Here is a 21017-nt window from a genome sequence, read left to right on the forward strand (position 1 = left end):
AATTTACCATTTTTTACATTTTCCTCATATTTAACAAATAAAATTTTAAAATATGAAAATTTTATTGTTGTTAATATTTTTATGATCTTATGAATTAAAAATTTTAATATTTTTAATTATTGAAACTAAACAAGAAAAATAAGTCATTTGAAAAATATTATTTAATCCAAAGATAATTTCCAGAAACAAACGCATGCAACTCAATATCAGGGAAGGAATACAACAAAAGCAAGTGAAAGTTTATGGTTTTGTCATTAAGACCCTTTAAGTGAGTTTTACTCATTTACCTTTTCCCAGAGAAAAATATTATGTTATGGAAACTTTATTTTCCTCTTTATATGGTGTTGTTCATTTCATTACAGCAATTATCAATAAGATAATGTTTAACAATTTTGAGAATAATATGGTTAACTATACTTACCTATATATATATATATATATATATATATATATTACTTTTATATAATCTCTTGAAAAAGGCACACATTAAAATAATTAAGTGTAAAAAAAAAAAAAAAGAAACTTTGAGCCGTTTGTGTAAAAAAAAAAAAAATATATATTTCTTTTTCATAATTAAGTGTAAAAAAAAGATATATATATATATATATATATATATTTCTTTTTAGTATCCTAAAATTATATCCATTTTAGGATGATTACATTAAATATTGCGTTTCTAGCCGTTAGTGTTTAGCTCTTCAATCGTTAATTGATTGTAATAATCTGAGTAAGCGTTGAGATATAATCTGCATTGTATGGAAATGGAAATAAAAGAATGTAGAAACACGGAAACGAAACGAAAAATCATATTTAAAATATAATTGTACATGGAAAAATGATATTTTATATGGGAAAACAGACGTGTAGAAATGTTTTCGAAATGCGAAAACAAAATAACAAAACGACATTTAAAATGTTACATGAAAAAATAATATTTTATACGGAAAACAAAGACATTTTAAATGTTTTCGAAACACGAAAATCCTGTAACTAGGAGTTTTCTTGCATCGTAGTATGTGCAAGTTGAGGCACATAATGGCCTTCAGATCAGAATCAGAAAGAAAGAAAATAGAGAAAGAGAAAGTAAATATTTATTATTTACAATAGCTGAGTTGTCCATTTCAATTATTGATTTATGCTTTGGGTGAGTATCTATTAATCAGATTGCATAATATAATTTTTAGTATATTGATTCTCTTAAATGGAAAATGAAATTTTAAATCCGATATCTCTATATTCTATGTTATAAAATAAAAACGGGATGTTGCTAAATATATATTTAAAATGGATACAATATGTTATTCAGTATCTATTATAAACTTAATGAGAAAAACAATATGTATACTGTATTTATTTCAAAATATAAATGCTTTGTAAGTGATTGTTTTCTCCCAAATCTTCGGAGCGGAAATTATTTATCTGTGCTGTGGAATGGGATAGCTGCTGATTTGTGCAACATATTCAATGAACATAAGGACAGATCATAACATATATACGCTCCATAATAATATTGAATTTGGATTTTCTATCAAGTTACCAATACCCCTAAATGACATATAATGTAATGAATTTGACTTTTTGGTTTTAACTAAATTTGGAAGCTTAACTATTACCTTGACACCTTATAAATTAATCCTACCTCTGTTTCATAATATTTCTCGAAAAAATAATTTATTTTAAAATATTTGTCGAATTTACAGTTTCAAGAGTAATAATTTTTTTTCATGTTTACCCTTTGTACATGACAAATAATTATTGCTTCAATTTTTTTTAAAAAAAATTTCTGTTTATTTACTTTTATCTCTGATTGGACAAATATGAGAATTGAAGAGTCTAAAATTTAATTTGATGTTTAGATATATTAAATTAAAGGTAATATAGTTAATTTATTCAATAATTTATTGTAATCTAGACAAATTTAATGGTTTCTTAAAGGACGTGAAATTTTAAATGTGACAAGTATTATGAAACAGAGGTAGTACTCTCTCCGTTTTCAAATAATTGTCACATTTAAGAATTCACATTTTTTTTTTTTTTTTAAATCATTCAATTGGACCTGAAAATTTTAAGACTTGGATCAACACAAATGGTTGGACCCAGTTTACAATACCTATCTTAGCCCAAGTGAATACAAAGCATTGGGTTGCCCCTCAGGCAATGGTAATCACAAGCTTACACCATTTTGTGAATTAGTCCCAAGCCTGATAATCATACACATATTACTGTGATTGATAATTAAGCAATCAATTTAAGAATTAAGTTCTAAATGTTCAAATTTTTACATTAGTTAAACTGTTTAAGAAGTAAACACTCAACAACCTAGTTCTTTAATGTTGAATTGTGTTTTCAAATACCACATTGGTGAATAATTATTAGTTGACTATGAGCTAGACTTAAGGGCCTATTTGGCAAAATGCTGTTTTAGGTATTTCGATAGCTATTAACAGTTTTAGTAGCATTTAGCTGTTCGAGTAACTTTTCATAAAATGCCAAAAGCTAAACTTATGATATTTCAAGAGAGAAAAATATTTTCTAGATATTGACAAACTTATGATAACTTTATATATTCATATTTTTTTTAATTTATTAGTCATTTACAGTCGGCTTTCATAATTTATCATTTTTTACATTTTCCTCATATTTAACAATAAATTTTTTAAAATACGAAATTTTTATTGTTATTAATATTTTTATGTTTTTATGAGTTAAAGATTTTAATATTTTTAATTATTGCAACTAAAGAAGAAAAATAAGTCATTTGAAAAATATTATTTAATCCAATAATTCAATATGAAGGAAGGAATACAAGAAAAGCAAGTGAAGTTTATGGTTAACTATACTTACCTATATATATATTTATATTACTTTTATAATCTCTTGAAAAAGGCACCCATTAAAATAATTAAGTGTAAAAAAAAAAAAAAAAGAAACTTTGAGTGTTTCTTTTCAGTATCCTAAAATTATTTCCATTTTAGGATGATTACATTAAATATTGCGTTTCTAGCGGTTAGTGTTTAGCTCTTCAATCGTTAATTGATTGTAATAAACTGAGTAAGCGTTGAAATATAATTTGCGTTGTATGGAAATGGAAATGAAAGAATGTCAAAATGCGGAAATGAAACGAAAAACCATATTTAAAATATAACTTTAAATAAAGATTCATTTGGAATTTCATGTTTTAAATTCTGATTTGGTTTTTCCTGAACCAAACGCTACCAAAATTAGTAGAATTTGCAAATGAATTCTCAACTTTAAAGGAACAGAAGTTACTAAAGCTACTGAATATTTAAGTACAAAATATCAGAACACATATTTGGAATGAATTCTACGATTGATCCAAGCATGAATTTCCATTTATCAATGAATTCTTTAATGAAATTCATTTGCAAATTGAATGAATTCCATATGAATATTATTCCAAACACTATGTAACTGAAAGAGCATATAGCGATCCATATAGAATCTGCTTTAATATAAAGATTGCCTCCTATGAACCGCTAACTCCTCAAAGCACATGTTTAAAGTCTTCTCTGAACCGCTACTTATATTTGAAATTCCTACACAATTATCCTTCTGCTGCTTCAAATAAAGCGCTTCAAGTAATCTGGGTTTTTTTCAGTGGGCTGGACGATGGATTTTTCAAAGGCCCAAACTTACATTATTAGACTAATGTCAGTCATAAGTGATTATTTTCTAATTGCCGATAATTAATTAGGATAATTCTTTCTTTCTTTCTTTCTTTCTTGCTTATGAAAGTAACCAGAGAATTGGAAGAAGAAAAGACATTTATTTGCATTGTACAACAAGAGTCAAAGTAAATGTCCTTTTTGACCAAGTCCAATCCTGCAGCTTCCATGTAATTCTTGAAGATTATTACCTGTTTTTGTTTTTACATAACTCTTCTTGGCCTCTTTAGCTTTTCAGTTTCAATCACCAACCAATTTTTTTGTTTGGTATTGCATCTTCCTTCCTTTTGAGTCTTTGATTACTGCAACTCCACTTTCAATCACCAACCAAGTGTTCAACTGCTCGAATTTTCTGCTGAAAATTTTGGTCATCCTCTCTTTGTAATGGAAATTGCAGCTGCTATTGGAGGTGCTCTTCTAGCGCCTGCCTTTGAGTCTTTGTTTAATAAGTTGGCTTCCAAGGATTTGCTCAATTATGCCCGTAAAAAGCATGTGCTGACTGAAATCAACAAGTGGAAGGACATGTTGGAGAGCATTTATGGGGTTCTTGAGGATGCAGAGGAGAAGCAGAAGCTGAGCAAGCCGGTGAAGATGTGGGTAAGCCAGTTGAGGAACCTGGCGTATGATTTGGAGGACATTCTGGATGAGTTTGATTTTGAGGCTCGTCGATCCAAGTTGAAAGCTGAACCTGTGGCTGGTTCAAGTATGGTACGAAAGCTCTTCCCTAATCTTCGTGCTGTTAAATTCAGTAAAGAGATGATTTCCAAGATAAAGGGGATTAGTTCCCGATTAGAAGAGATCACCTCACGAAGAAATCAACTAGATTTGAGTGAAAGGACCGGTAGATTGAGGGAAAGAATTCCTACGACGTGCTTGGTGAATCACGCCGAGATTTATGGGAGGGAGAAAGATAAGAAGGCGATTCTTGAACTTTTGAATTCTGAATCAAGTGATAGAAGGGTCGCTCTGATTTCTATAGTTGGAATGGGAGGTATCGGTAAGACAACTCTAGCGCAGCTTATCTTTAATGAAGCTGGAAAGAAGTTTGATTTGACGGCTTGGGTTTCTGTCGGTGAAGATTTTGACGTGGTTAGACTTATAAAAAAAGTTCTTCAGTCGGTTGGTGGAGATTCTACTTCCAACGATTTGAATTCGCTTCAGTTAAACCTGAAGGCAAGGCTGTCAGAGAAGAAGTTTTTTATGGTTCTAGATGATGTTTGGAACAGGAATTATGAGCATTGGACAATCTTTCTTCTCCCGTTTGAGAATGGGGCAAAAGAAAGTAGAATTATCGTCACAACTCGCAATCTTGCCGTTTCACAGAGGATGGGTGCTCTTCAAAGTTATACACTTGGAGTGTTGGAGAATGATGATTGCCTGTCTGTGTTTGCCCATCATGCTCTTGGAGTAACAAATTTTGAGGAGCACTTGGATCTAGAAGCAATAGGTAAGAAGATTGTGGAAAGGTGTCAAGGCTTACCTTTGGCAGCTAAAGCTATTGGAGGTCTCTTACGAGGTCAACCAACTCGTGATGCATGGGAACAAGTGCTAAACAGCGGCATTTGGGAGGAGGAAAGCGGCATGTGGGAGGGGGAAAGCGCCATTCTTCCAGCATTAAAGTTGAGCTATCACCATCTTCCATCTCATCTGAAACAATGTTTTGCTTATTGTGCAATTTTTCCAAAAGATTACGAATTCGATGAGGATGAGTTGGTTCTACAGTGGATGGCAGAGGGATTTCTACAGCACGCGCAGGAAATGAAGCAAATGAAACGCTGGGGTCATCGATATTTCCATGATTTAGTATTGAGATCCTTTTTTCAACAATCTACTGGCAATAAATCCCGATATGTGATGCATGACCTACTCAATGATCTAGCTAAATCTGTAAGTGGAGAAATATGCCTTCATTTGGATGATGATGTGTTGAAGGGCATAAAATCACATGCAAACGTTCGCCATTCAGCGTTCGCTTGTCGTGAGTATGACAAGTACCAAAGATTTGAAGACTTTTATGAGATGAGTAATCTGCGAACATTCTTGGCATTATCCACAGATCGATGGCGAGAGAATTTTTTATCTATTAGAGTGGTGCATGACCTAGTGCCAAAACTGAAACGTCTAAGGGTGCTATCACTAGCTCGATACACGTTTGAAGAGTTGCCAAGTTCAATTGGCGCCTTAAAGCATTTACGATATCTTGACTTGTCTTATAACACTGGGATTATAAGATTACCTAATTCACTGAGTAATCTTCAAAACTTGCAGACACTGAAGTTATTTAAGTGTGGGAATCTTATTGAGTTGCCCACAAGCATTGGCGCTTTGATCAATTTGGTGCACCTCGATCTTAAAGATACGTATGATTTGCAGGAGATGCCATTGGGGGTAGCAAATTTGACAAATCTTCAAACATTGTCTAAGTTTATCGTGGGAAAAGGAAGTAATTGCCTTGGAATTAGAGAGCTAATGAACCTCCCTCATCTAGAAGGACCACTTCGTATTGAAAAGCTACAGAATGTGGCAAGGATTGAAGATGCAAATCTCGTTGATTTAAAGAATATTGAGAATCTTGGTGATTTGGCCTTGGTATGGACCCGTAAATCGCGTGATTCACCATGCGAAGAGGATCATGAATTCCAGGTTCTCAACTTGCTAGAACCTCATCAAAAGTTGGAAAGGCTTTCGGTTCGATTTTATGGCGGTAAGCAATTTCCATTGTGGATAGGAAATCCTGCATTCACAAATATGGTGGATCTAGAGCTTTGGGATTGTCGGAATATTACCTCGCTGCCACCACTAGGTAGACTATGTAAACTGAAAAAGCTGAGTATCAGAGACATGGATGAACTGCTAGAAGTAAGGCTTGAGCTTTCCCCGTCTCTTGAGATTCTAAAAATTGGGAATATGTTGAAGTTGAAGCAATGGGCTCACTCTGGTGACGTCAACGTGGAGGTTACAAGAAAATTTCCTAGACTACGTGAAATTAGGATAAGAAATTGTCCTAAATGGGTTGTGACATTGCCTACCTCCCTTCATTCCCTTGAGGAATTGTACATTGATGGATGTCAAGATATTATTCTCGAAAGTGTGCATGATCTATGTTCCCTCCAAACCTTGCACATTTCGAGTATTTCAGCACTTGAAAACTTACATCAAGTGGTTACGCAGTCCTTGGTGGCGCTAGAATATCTGTCCATTGGTAATTGCAGCCAATTGATACACCTGTGGCAGGGTTCAGCTAATTTAGACAAACTTTCTAGCTTGAAATCTTTATGGATCCATGAGTGTGAGAAGCTAGTGTCGTTGGTAGGAGGAGAGGAAGGGAATTTGCCATGCAATCTTGAATATTTGGGGATATGGGAATGCGATGGATTTGAGATTCTGCCAAATGGGTTGCAAACCCTCACATCTCTTAGAGAGCTGGATATCAATCGGTGCCGAAACCTTGTGTCCTTCCCATCTGCAGGTTTACCTTGTAGTCTTAAAAGTCTCGAAATCGAATATTGTCCTTCTCTGGAGTCCTTGCCGAAGGGCATTGTGCATGATAGTAACGCCAGGAATGAGATGTCTCATCTTGAGGTTGTGCGTGTCAAAAAATGTCCATCTCTTACATCGCTTCCAATCGGTGAATTTCCCTATTCAATTTAACAAATTGATATTTGCTTTTGGACGACACAACTTTTGGATTCATTTCGTAATAGGTTCTCGCATCTCACCACATTAACAATATATGGCTCTGAGTTGGAGTGTTTCCCAGAAAGTGGATTGGCCATCCCCAACCTTAGCCTTTTAATCATAGAACACTGTGAAAATTTGAGGTTGCTTCCCAATCAAATGCAAAATCTTACATCTCTTAATTATTTAGAGATAAATAATTGTGGAGGTCTTGTGTCCTTTCCAGATGAGGTTTTACCCCCAAACCTTACTTCTTTATACATACGGAGTTGTGAGAATTTGAGATTTCTTCCCACTCAAATGCAAAATCTCACATCTCTTCAAAGTTTAGAAATAGTTGACTGTTTAGGTCTGGTGTCCTTTCCAGATGGCGGTTTACCCCCAAAACTAGGTCGTCTTCAAATTTTAAATTGCAAGAATCTGAAACAGCCAATGTCAGAGTGGAGACTCAAAAGACTCGCCTCTCTCACCCGTCTCACAATCGCAGGGCCATGTCCAAATACAGATATGGATTCCTTCCCAGATGAGAAGGGCCTACTGCTTCCCTCTTCCCTAACCTTTCTTGGGATCGAAGATTTTAAAAATCTGAAATCAATATCCAGAGGCATTCACCATCTCACCTCTCTTGATGCATTAGGAATTCGAAATTGCCCTAAGCTCCAGTCCTTTCCCAAGGAGGGCCTTCCGACCACACTTGAAATATTGATTATCGACAGGTGTCCCCTTCTGGAAAGACGATGCAGAAAAGGGAAAGGAGACTATTGGCGCTTTATTGCCAATATCCCCCGTTTCACAACTGAATAGAGAATAGAGAATGAAGGGAGTCCTCACATACAACGAGGTATTCATCTTTTTACTTTTGCTTGCAGCTAAAACTATAACTGATATATGCAATATTTTTAAGCCAAAATAGAATAGATATAAAAAAAAATGAATTGCATTCAATTATGTGGTGTTTCAAGTTTCAACCATATTACCCCATTCTGTTCTGACTCTGATATGAGCTGATTTTATACATATCAAATCTTGGCTGCAAATAATGCAATTGTTTCTTCAGGTCTGCAAAAGCCTGGACTGCTTAGCCCAGGACTCGAGATTGTCATAATCGTCTCAAATCCAATCCCTGCTGGTAAGGGTAATTGTCATAATTTTATAAAGACTGCTATTAGTTAAGCTTGCAAAGTTTGGATGTTTTATTGATGTTTTATTTTCAGATGTTTTATTTTCACTTAGCATTTCTAATCCTAGGAGGGGTGTATGGGGGAGGCCTGTTGGTCGGGTTTAGATGGATTAGTTATGTTAAGTTTTTCCTGGATGATGTTTGTAATAATAAATTTAATTTTCAAAAAAAAAAAAAAAAAAAAAAAAAAAAAAAAGAGAGTACAATCCTGTTTCTGCTACATATGACTACAATGAGCAGTTGTTACCAATTTATCAGACAAGAATTCTGTTTCCTATGTTGAGATACTTATATGAGCATATTTGTTTATTTATTGACAGATTTAAGGCTCTGGAAGTATTATTTAAAGTGAAGAAAGTTTACAGACATTGGTTGAGAATTTTTCAGATGGAAATTATCTTTTTTTTTTTTTATTTTTTTATTTTTATAAATGGAATAGGGTCCGTTCTTCCTACAAAACATCCGGTCAAGAGTCAGGTGATCTCGAACTACTTGCTATTCATGCAAACGACAGGTCGTCTGCACCAAGATGCAAATGACTTGCATTTGCGAGTGAATTTGAGTTTTTATAAGTAACTATACTGGCAATGTGGCTTTATGGAGCAAAATCTGATTCTGAATGAAAAAAATTACATCAAAAGAATCTATATGCTTCAAAATCTAATAATAATTTATTTTCTTTTCTTTTGCTTTGTGGAGGGAAATTTGAACCATGATTTATAGTCAGGTTGTATATCCATTTACCATCACTCTATTACGGCTTATTGCGCATAAATTCAATAAAATTAAGCCTAATAATTTGTCTATTGTTTATAACAAATTAACACAATAAAATTCTAATAAATATAATAAAATTGAGGTACATAGATTATGAAATTTTTGGAAGAGGTTTGCCAAGAAGAAAGTGGTGAATAAGTGAGAGTGCTCTTGCAGGCTGGAAGGCAGGCACTTCATGTCCAGCCCCTCTCACAGTAGCAAAAGTAAGGTCTCCTTTATAAATCTCAGTATACCCACCAACCTGAAACACAAACATTCATCCACAGCAAAAACATTTATTTCAATTTCTTTATTACAATTTACAATTTATAAATTATATAATTAATTAAATTTTAATAAATAATTAATTTACCTCCCCATTAAGGTACCAAGGGTACCATTCAGTTTTAATAGGAAGCTTCAACTTTGCGAGTGAGTATTGAGTAGAAGTAACAGGTACTCTTCCATCCGTATCACCACTGCATGGTAAAATGTTAAAATGGTAAAATGTTTTTAAAATAACAGTTATTCATCAGCTTGTTGAGCGTTTCTTTTTGGTATCCTAAATTTATTTTTATTTAGGATAATTACATTAAATACTGCATTCCTGACTGTTAGTGCTTAGCTCTTCAATTGTTGATTGATTATAACAATCTAAGGTCTATTCGACAAGATTAGTTATTTTAGTTTTTCAAAAAATGCTAAAAGCTAGACGTTCAGTGAGTTAAATTTTTATAAAACGCTACTTTAACATGTAAAAATTAATTCAAACGTTATGTTACCGAATTCTAAAAAAATAATAGCATTTAGCATTTTAATTGATCAAAACACTAAAATCTATTTTAAAAATTGTTGCCTAAAAGTTTTAAGATATAATCTATGTTTCATGGAAATTAAAACGAAATAGCGTAGAAACACAGAAACAAAGAAATGCGAAAAGCTTATAATTTGGAGTTTTCATACTTCATAAAATATAATATTATCTAATAAAAAAATGTTTTAATTAGGTGATATAATATATATATATATTTTTTTTTTCTTATGAGACTGACCTATAAACCAAGATTCTTACTCCATTTTCCATGAACTCCTTGAGCAAGGGAAGAATTGTTGAAGGGCTATCTGTCCACCTATCAATAATATCACTACATGGTTCCCAATCATGATCAAGCTTAGTGACATTGGCATGCAAAGCTTCTTGCACATCAGCCCTATTGAAATAAGCATGCACATAATAGTCACTGCATGGATCAAAATTATCCAGCTGCAAAATAAAACAAACCAATTTTAGTTATATATTTATAAAATCACCTTTCTGCATCTATAAAAAAATTGTGTTAATCAACTTACTGAAGCCTTCTTTGGGTGAGCTGTGATATTCTCATCAAAGCACAAAGGAGCATAAATGTTATAAATGTCAACAGCTTGAGAATATTTGTCAGCCTTCTCAGTAGCTGCTCTGCACTCTTTGGATGGATGGTTGATATACTTAGGTGAGAAATTACAGTGTTTTTTTATTTTTTGCAGTGTTTTTGGTGAAGATAAAACATGGGTTGTAAAGAAAGTATACATTCCAAGCGTATCTGTTTCATCATTTATCACTGCATTTCCAATCTGCATTTTCACAGATATAAACATACGGTTAGCTTCAATTTCAATAATTTATATGCACGGAAACTTCTAGCCATGAATGTTTTATGTTTCGGAAACGTTTCCACTTTTCTAGTATAAAATACCGTTTTTCCAAGTAAAATTATGTTTTATATGTTAGAAAGGCACATACTGCAATTCCTTTGAGGTTGATAATGGTTTTGTTGGCCTTCTTGTTGTAGTAAAGGATGGTATGTGCAAGCTGAGGAACATAATGGCCTGCATAGCTTTCTCCAGAAATGTAGAAATCTCTTCCTTTATATTCTGGAAATCTTTGAAGCCAATTTACCAAAATCAAATAATTTTCTGTTGCTGTATATCTATCGCCAGAATTCTCATAATCTGATGTCCTGTTTGAGTATGAAAAGCCTACTCCAACAGGAGACTCCAGAAACGGAACATTTGCAACTGAAAAAAAAAAAAAAAGAAAAATTAAAAATTAAAATATGCCCAAAAAGATTTATTGAAATGTGCATGAGAAATGTAATTGTGGCACACTATTAATTTAAATTTTGAAAATTAATTTTTCAGAGGAATTCATTATTTTTTATAAATATTATTATTATTACAAACAGATAGTCCAGTTCTTTAAGTTATTTCAAAAGTAAAATAATTAAGGAATTACCATTATTCCATGAAAATATGTTCTTGTAAAGTGTTTTGCCATCACTATATACTCGAAATGGTCCAAGCTCTTGCATCAACCCATAAGCCAAAGATGAACAACCAGGGCCTGTAAAAATATTAATGATTGCTTTAAGCAACAGACAGTAATATTATACATTTAAATTGAAAATTTAACATAATAATAATAACAATAAAAAGAATACTATTTTCAGGAAATAAATAAATTTAGAACACAAAAGGGAGAAAAATGGAAAAAGAATATATTAAATACCTCCATTTAGCCACAGAAGAAGAGGCAAAGAGTTCTTAGAACTTTCTTGAGCTTCGGCAAAATAATAATATAAGGCTTTTCCAGCTAACTTATCCACAGTAACATAACCTCCATATTGTGAAAACTTAACTTGAGGTTGGCCAGGCAATCTTTTGATCCTATCTTTTTCTTTATCTTTTCCATTTTCTTGATTTATAGTAATAATAGAATCAATTGTCCTAAAATTGCTTGTATCCATACCAGAATTCCCATTAAGCTTGGATTTGTAAAGATTTCCAAGAACTTCACTTTGCTTTTTGCTATGGCTCTGAGATGTTAAATAAGAAAAAATGAAAAAGAAAAGGAATATCAAACATGGGTTTTTCCCCATTGCAGGAAAAGGTTTTACGGTTTTTAATTTTTTGGATTTTTGTTTCTTGAATCCAAATTATGTGTTTATATAAGTATAGGGATGTGTGTGTGTGCGCGCAATGGAGAGAGAGTATCTATAGAAGGATTTTGTTTTCTGATTTCCTAATTTAGATCAATATTAGTTATTATTCCCTCCATCTTATAAAATTATGCTTGTTTCTATTTTCTCACAAACTAATTAAATGTAATTAATATTTTTGAATAATAAATTTGACCTATATTTCTCTTGATATACCCCCTATTGTAATATTAGATATCATTTTCTTGATATACTCCCAGGTAGTAGAGGGTAAAAGTTTTTAATTCTCCTCACAAATTGAGTTTTCAGAGAATCGAACTTGTATTATCGCCTTATGAAGATTGAGATTATTTACCGATCCAATCAACACCTTAATTATTGCTAATTTTAGAAATCACTTTAAATAAAAAATTAAGTGAGAAAAATTTTAATAAGAGAAATATTAAATAAGAGTATATAGAGAAAACCTATTTTCCAGAATGAGTCATTGTCAAAATATACAGCTTTATTTTCCATATAAGACATTGGACTTTTTATTTTGCCTCGCTATGGCTTTGCATATCTCGAACCCATGACCTTCAGGTCACTGAGTCATTCTTGCATATAGGGGTGGCCACGGTTCCGGAACCGGCAGTTCCGGTTCCGGAAAAACTGGAATCGGAACCGAACCGAAAAGGTCCGGTTCTGGTTCCGGTTCCGGTTTGGAACCGTCCGGTTCCGATTCCGATTCGGTGACAAAACCGACGGTTCCGATCAGTTTTCCGGCGAATCGCATAATTTTAAATTTTAAATTTTGAAGACCGGTTTAAAAAAATATATATTTGAACATAAAAAATTAAAAAATACACCTAAAAAATTAAAAAATACTTCAATTAAATTTATTTTTTTAAAGACTTGAACATAATTATTTTTTTAAAAAAAATTTTTCAACTGAATTTATTTTTTGTTTAAAAAAGTTTGAACATAATTTAAAAAAAAAAAAGGGGGCTTGAACTTAATTTTTTTTTTTAAAAAAAAAAATTAAGTTGCCTATGTATCCTCTTGGGGTTTAGAGGAATCAAAGCCCACGTAGTTCTTACTTACCTTATACCAATTTCACCCCTTATACCTTAATTACTATTTGCACCACCGGTTGATGTTCCCATTGAGGACCCATCGTATAAATCATATAAATCTTCATTTTCTTTTGGATTTTCTTGGGCTCTTAGTTCGGCCTTGCTCCAATCATCCACGCATGATTGTGCTTTTAATGAATCGGGTGTCATACGAGATCGTGTTTCATCAAGTATGTTTCCTCCTTGACTAAAAGCTTGTTCAACCGCAACAGTGGAGACCGGCGCTGCTAAAACTTGTTTTGCAATTAAAGAAAGAATTGGAAAAGTATTTGCGTGACGACTCCATCAATCTAAAATTAGAAAATCAGTATTTGCATAATCATCACCAAACTCAAAACAAGTGATTAGATAATTTTCAAATTCAGAAAAAGAACTGGATTCCCTTGTTCTTTTTTGTCTTTGTAGTAAAACTTGTTGAGCAACACCAACACCACTTACCCTTTGTGTTGGAAATTGTTGAATATTAGATTGAGAAGAAGTAGAAGTAGATGAACTAGAAACTTGAACAAATTCATTATATAATTGCATAAAAATTTTTTTAACTTCATTCATTACTACATTTATATTAACATTATTTTCTACATCAAGATTTAATACTTCATAATAAATAGTTAAATAATCACATAAAACATCAAGTTTACATGTAGGATCAAATACAATAACAACAAGATAAAGGGTGGTATATTTTTAAAATAAGATAACCATTTTTTTTCATTGAAAAAATACAATTTTTTAATAAATCATCATTTTCAAATTCTTGGAGTGCACTAACAATATTAATACACATAGGTAAAAATAAATGAGATGTGGGATAATAAACCCCACTAAATTTATAAGTAGCATCATTAAAAATTTTTAAAATATCTAAAATTTTTGCACAAATATCTCAATTTTGTGGATATAAATTAATATTCTCAATATTATTAGTAACAAAAAAACATAATAATTCTTTATAAGAAAAAGACTCGTTTAGTAATTCATATGTTGAATTCCAACGAGTTAGGACATCCCTTGGAAAACGTTTTGGTCTTTTATTATTTTCTTTACAAAATTTAGCCTAACTTTTCATCACTTGGGGATGTCCCCATAAATATAAAATAGCTTTTTTAATTGGAGAAATAAAAGATTCAAGAATTTTTAAACCATCTTGTACACATAAATTTAAAACATGGCATGCACATCTTATATAAAAAAATTTTCCACCAATATTTGGTTCACAAATATTTTTAAGTTCAATAATTGATTTAGTATTTGCAGAAGCATTATCAAATGAAATTGAAAAAATTTTTTTTGTCAACTTATATTCCTCTAAAATTGAAACAATTATTCTATAAATATTATTTGCAGTATGTTTATCATCAAAAACACGAAAAGCAATAATTCTTTTTTGAATTTTCTAATCATCATCAATCCAATGACATGTAATACCCATATAAGAATGCATTTGCCAATGATCACTCCAAATATCACAACAAATTGAAACGCGAATTTTCATTTCAGAAAATAAAAGCTCTAACTTTTTTTTTCCTTTATTATATAAAGAAATAATAGTTCGTTTTACAGTATTTCTTGATACTCTTTTAGCAGAAGGATTTAAAGCTTTTTGACAATAATTATTAAAACCTACTTTTTCACCAAAACTAAAAGATAAATGTTCCATAGAAATCATTTTTGCTAATTCTTCTTTTTGTATTTTTTCAGAATATTGAAATAAAGAAAGGTTAGAAGGTGCGTACCCGGAAATTTGTGTTTGAGACCGATCAACTCCTATTTTTGTTGGATGTTTTGTCTCCAAATGCTTCCAAAATGATCCATAGCCGCCCGCTTGTTTAAATTTATAAGATTTTGCACAATAATTGCAAATTACATCGTACATTTTCTCACCTTTGAATTTTTTCGTGAAATGAATGGCGAATATGTCGGAATTTTGCCTTGCTCTTCCAACAATTTGTGCTCGTTGCTCTTGCTCTTGCTCTTCCTCTTCTTGTAATTGCTCATTAAATTCGGATTCTTGAGTTGGAATTTCCAAATTTTCATTTGGATATCCCTTAAAATTAAATTGGTTGGGAGTGAAATCATAGATGTCGTTTGTAGGGATAGATAAATATCGTGTTTCTCCAATCTTTCCTTGCCCTTACCCGAATTTGAGTTTCCTCCACTTGCCATTATATGATAATAAGATATAATTTGAAAATTTTAATAAAAAAAATTAGAGAGAATAATAACTTAATAAGAGAGATTGTAGAGTAGAGAAGAATAATATAGAGTAGAGCGTAGTAGAGTGTAGTATATTATAGAGAGAGTAAGTAGAGAGAGTTGAGATTTTTTTGTTATAAATTTGTAAATAAAATGAGGTATTTATAATAAATTCAAAAAATTATTTTTTCAAAAATACCCTTGAAACTAGCCGTTATGTAGCCGTTTATGGCTGTTGGGGGTAATTAAGAGATTTCACAACAAAATTAAAAAAAAAAAAAACTGGTCTGACAGTTTATAACGGCTAACTCTGCTGTTTGTGGAAGTTGTGGAACATAATGCCCTGCATAGCTCTCTGCAGAAATGTAGAAAGCTCTATCTTTGTATTCAGGAAATCTCTTCAGCCAATTTACCAAGAATATATAATTATCCTCTGCTGTTTTTTTTGTCTCCATTGTTATCATAATCCGATGTCCTATTAGAGTATATTATGTTGGTGTATGTGCAATTATTGCATGGAATAATAGTTGGTGTATGTGCAATAATTATCTTTTTTTTTTTTTTTTTTTTTTTTTTTTTTTTTTTTTATGAAAACTGCCAGAAATAATGATTATTAACCGTTTAAATTTTAAAAACTACTTACCAATAATTATCTACCGTACGTTCGAACACCAAACCAATAATTGATTTCCTAAATTTATATTCACTTACAGCTTAATTTTTCCATATGAGGCACTTGACTCGTTTGGCCAATGCATTTACCCCTCTATTTTATTTTTTTTTCAATCAATATTATTTTTAAGAATCCAAATCACTTATTAATATTTAGGCTTCGGTTGTTCCTGTAAAATAACTTTCAAGAAAATATTTTTCACAATTTCCCATTATTAGGGCATTCAGAAAAATAAATCAACGGAAAATATTTTAATCATTTTTAAGGAAAATGACTTTCCAATTTCAAGAGAGGAAAATAAATTTATATATTCATATTTTTTAATTTATTAGTCATTTATAGCCACTGCCACCCGTCACCGTGTACCACCAACTATCATTGCCGGCTACCCTCGGCCACTACCATCGGCTTTCATAATCTACCATTTTTTACATTTTCATCATATTTAACAAAAAAATTTTTAAAATACGAAATTTTTATTGTTGTTAATATTTTTATGATCTTATGAGTTAAAGATTCTAATATTTTTAATTATTGAAATTAAATAAGAAAAATAAGTCGTTTGAAAAATATTATTTAATCCAAAGATAATTTCCAAAAACAAACGCATGTAATTCAATATCAAGGAAGAATATAAGAAAAGCAAGTGAAAGTTCATGGTTTTGTCATTAAGACCCTTTTAAGTGATTTTTACTCATTTGCCTTTTCCCAGAGACAAATATTATGTTATGGAAACTTTATTTTCCTCTTTATATGGTGTTTTTCACTTCATTACAGCAATCATCAATAAGATAACGTTTAACAATTTTGGGAATAATATGGTTAACTATAGTTACCTATATATATATATTTATATTGCTTTTATAATCTCTTGAAAAAGGCACCCATTAAAATAATTAAGTGTATTATTGACAACTCACTCGAATAACTCAACAAAAAGACTTTTGGATTTGGCAGCAATTATTTTAGTTTATTTTTGTAAGTAATTTTCAGCTTTCTTCTTCGTGCTATGTGATTTCTTGCGACTAGATTAAAGAATTTGAGCTTGGATGGTAGTTGTGATGGAGTTAGGGATCTTAAATACTGTTTATGCGAGATTATTCAAATAAATTCCCAAAATTTATGATGCCATTGATATTATAAATTGAATTTTTATGAAGTATAGTATAAGAATGTAACAGTTGAAGATATTGACTTGAGATTGAGCATGAATTTCTGTTTGTGAAGAGCCTTGGGATTCAAAAACACTGTGCTGAAAATAATTCGGGAATTTTGATATTAATCTCTAATTGAAATATAAACTGAGATTTAATGTAAAAATTGTTAGTTTATATGAATTAATAACCCCTGAGATGGCAGTAGTTATATGATGTTGTGAGTGAATTTTGTGATGGGGAATGAATTAATTATATATGGCGTATGAGTTTGGTGAAGAAAAACGATGATTTCTTGAAATTAGAGGTAGCTAAGTGAGTATTTCCCTGATTATGGATTGTAGCAAGTCAAGATATTTGGTGCTTTAGTTAGTTTCACATTGGTTACAAGATATTGGAAGTATTTTCGTTTGGAATAAGATTTAATCATAATATTCTCATTCTTTGTGACTGAAAGGAAAAAGGAAGACATAAAAATAGTTGAATGTGAATTGGAACTTGAAATTTTCATTTTTATTTTTAGAATAGTAGCTTGGTGCATTTTTATTTGTTATTTATTTAGTTAGAAAAGAGAATGAATGTCATACTTTTATTATCAGTACAATATGATGGGAATAGAAATGTCTGTTTTTGTTAACTAGGCTAGTTAAAGCTAATTGTGTAAATATGCATATATATATATATATATATATATATATATACAAGGATTAATAAATGATTTTATTTAGAATATAAATTAAATTTTATAAAGAAGTTGTGATGGTTGGATGACGATGTTGGTATTAAGAGGAGGTTGGGTATTTGATTTGATTGAATACCCGATGGATGGACTGTGTATTGATTGAAAATATTTGACGTTATTATGATATTTAATCAGGTGGAAACTCCTATTTTTAGAGGAGGTTTTGCTGAAATTTCGACAAAATCTTGAATAAATCATACTTAATAAATAGGTTATTAGATTTATTTAGAATGATTTCTTATTCTTATTAGGAGGAATTCTTTATTTAATTCTTCTCCCCTATCAATTCTACTTCATATAGATTATTCAAGATTGTCTTATGCTTTTAAAAAAAAAAAAAAAAAAACAGAACTATAATTAGAGTATTCCCTTTCTTATTGCCGCGAGTTATAATAAATAGTATATTATCATTTACATCGTGTATACATACATTATTATATAATGTTACAATTTCTTACTTATTTATTTATTATTTATTTATTTATTAATTTAGTTTATAGCGTAAATATCCATTATTTTGTACTTGACTTATATATGTGTATATTTGAACATTTGCATAACAATGTTTGTTTATTTAATGTGCTTGCATTTGAATGCAATGTTTGATTAGATGTGTTGTGATGATGATATGCTTTGTTTGCGTGGAATTGAGACGAAGTGGGTCACCATTGGATTTTTGAGGGCGGTCTACGATACCGTCAGCCATATATGGGGAGATCGGCGCATCCGTGTAAATCTGATGATATGGATTATATGAAAAACCACAGGGTGATCTCTTGTTGGTATAGAAAGAAAAGAGAGTAAAAAAAAAAAATTAGTGAGCTGGTCAAGTGAGAATTAAACCAATCGGCCATGTATGGGGATCAGTCATGTATAAGGATGAGACCAGTCGGCCATGTGTTAGTGGTTGAGAATAAATTACATGTTCTGTTCAGTTGGTTCTAACTCATAATGCATAAATTGGAAAAGTTTCTATAGGTGTTAGAAGTTGAAGAATCTCACGTTGCATATAGATGACGTGCTACATTTTCTCTTCGCAGTACTGGAATACATTGATTTTTTTTTTTTTTTTTTTTTTTAATCATGAGTTCATTATAGCTTTTATTCTTCATTGTTCCGACACTGACATGAGCTGATTTTATACATATCAAATCTTGGCTGCAAATAATGCAATTATTTCTTCAGGTCCGCTAAAACCGGGACTGCTTAGGCCAGAACTCGAGATTGTCATAATCGTCTCAAATCCAATCCCTGCTGGTAAGTATAAAACTTTCATGGATTATTTTCGATGTTTTTGGTTTCTACAATCTACAACTGTAATTTTATAGAGACTGCTATTAGTTAAGCTTGCAAAGTTTGGTGAGATACTCCAAATTTTCTATTGATGTTTTATTTTCAGATGTTATTCATCCATGTATTGTCACTTAGCATTTCTAATCCTAGGAGGGTCTGTCCTTCATACAAAACATCTAGTCAAGAATTAAATGATCTCAAATAATTTCCTATTCATGCAAATCGACAGCTCGTCCGCACCGAGATGCAAATGACTTACATTTGCAAGTGGAGTTGAGATTTTATAAGTAATTATTTGGCAATGTGGCTTTATGGAGCAAAATTTGATTTTGAATGAAAAAATTACATCGAAAGAATCTATATGTGTCAAAACCTAATAATAATTTATTTTCTTTTTCTTTTGCATTGAGCAGGGGGAATTTGAACCAGGATTTATAGTTAGATTATATATGCATTTACCATCACTCTATTACGGCTTGTTGCGCATAAATCTAATAAAATTAAGCTAATAATTTGGCTATTATTTATAACAAATGAACACAATAAAATTCTAATAAAAAGAATAAAATTGATGTACATAGATTATGAAATTTTTGGAAGAGGCTTGCGAAGAAGAAAGTGGTGAATAAGTGAAAGCTCACTTGCAGGCTGAAAGGCAGGCACTTCATGTCCAGCCCCTCTCACTGTAACAAAAGTAAAGTCTCCTTTATAAATTTCTGTATACCCACTAACCTGAAACACAAACATTCAGTTTTAATAGGAAAATTTAACTTTGGCGAGTGAGTTGTTACTTCCATTAAGCTTGGATTTGTAAAGGTTGTCAAGAATTTCACTTTGCCTGTTGCTAATGCTATGGCTCTGGGATGTTAAATAAGAAAAAATGAAAAAGAAAAGAAATAGGTTTTTCCCCATTGCACGAAAAGGTTTTAGGGTTTTTGATTTTTGTTTCTTGAATCCAAATTATGTGTTTATATTATGTAGACAGGTGTTATGAGAGAGAATATAATATATTTAATTTTCACAATTTTGGGGAATCACTCCTTTTGTGGCCTCATCAAGGGCCCTTCTTAAAAATGGTCCCAGCTGTATTTTTGTCGGTAAAGGATGATTTTAATATAATGCTTTGTTGATAAAGAAGACTTTAGTCCATTCATTAAGTGATATGCTCTACCCACTTTAGTTAGTGCTTGTCTACTCCAAAATGTGAACCCCGTAATGCCCCGTTTGTTGTTTTTCTATTTTTCAATTTTGAAAGAAATACCTATCGTTTAAATTTATTATTTTTGTTATTTCATATTTTTAAAACAAAAAAAAGAATTGAGTGTCGAAATTTAAAAGAAAATTCACAAAATTCATTCTTTGTTTTTTAATTCAATTTCTGAAAAATAAATTTTAATTTAGAAAAATGGAAATTGAAAACTAACAAGATAAAAATTAGAAACTAAAATTAGGGTAAACACCACTTAAGGATTCTTTGTTCCAACGGTAGGTTGGCATCTAATACCAAAAAGATAAGGAAACTACTCAAGCAGTTGATCATTTTTTTAATACATCAAAAAATCATTA

The 21017-nt window shown here is 31.3% G+C and overlaps 2 protein-coding genes across 2 annotated transcripts; one reads left to right on the forward strand and one right to left on the reverse strand.

Moving 5' to 3' along the window:
- The first annotated feature begins 3765 nt into the window (after positions 1–3765).
- Positions 3766–9159, forward strand: LOC119370326 (putative disease resistance RPP13-like protein 1). Its single transcript, XM_089723114.1, is given in 2 exon segments — positions 3766–8205; positions 8422–9159. A coding segment is annotated over 1 exon segment (4098 nt). The 5' UTR covers positions 3766–4070; the 3' UTR covers positions 8169–8205; positions 8422–9159.
- Positions 9160–9412: 253 nt separating this feature from the next.
- LOC105628845 (serine carboxypeptidase-like 40) lies at positions 9413–12101 on the reverse strand. Its single transcript, XM_089722644.1, has 7 exons — positions 11849–12101; positions 11576–11683; positions 11084–11358; positions 10651–10914; positions 10353–10564; positions 9674–9779; positions 9413–9562 (listed from the first exon to the last, which is right to left on the reverse strand). Exons 1-7 carry the CDS (start codon positions 12084–12086, stop codon positions 9413–9415), a joined length of 1353 nt encoding a protein of 450 aa, XP_089578770.1. The 5' UTR covers positions 12087–12101.
- Positions 12102–21017: the final 8916 nt, after the last annotated feature.

This window comes from Jatropha curcas, chromosome 6, assembly GCF_041381405.1.
Source record: "Jatropha curcas cultivar XTBG-Jc1 chromosome 6, XTBG_Jcur_1.0, whole genome shotgun sequence".
NCBI classification, from domain to species: Eukaryota; Viridiplantae; Streptophyta; class Magnoliopsida; order Malpighiales; family Euphorbiaceae; genus Jatropha; species Jatropha curcas.

Coding starts and splice junctions, on each gene's coding strand:
- LOC105628845 (XM_089722644.1), bottom strand. CDS start 12,086: ATGGATACAAGCAATTTTAGGACAATTGATTCTATTATTACTATAAAT. Junction 11,359..11,575: donor CATATTTTCATGGAATAATG/GTAATTCCTTAA, acceptor TTTTTTTTTCAG/TTGCAAATGTTCCGTTTCTG. Junction 9,563..9,673: donor CTTGGTACCTTAATGGGGAG/GTAAATTAATTA, acceptor TTTGTGTTTCAG/GTTGGTGGGTATACTGAGAT.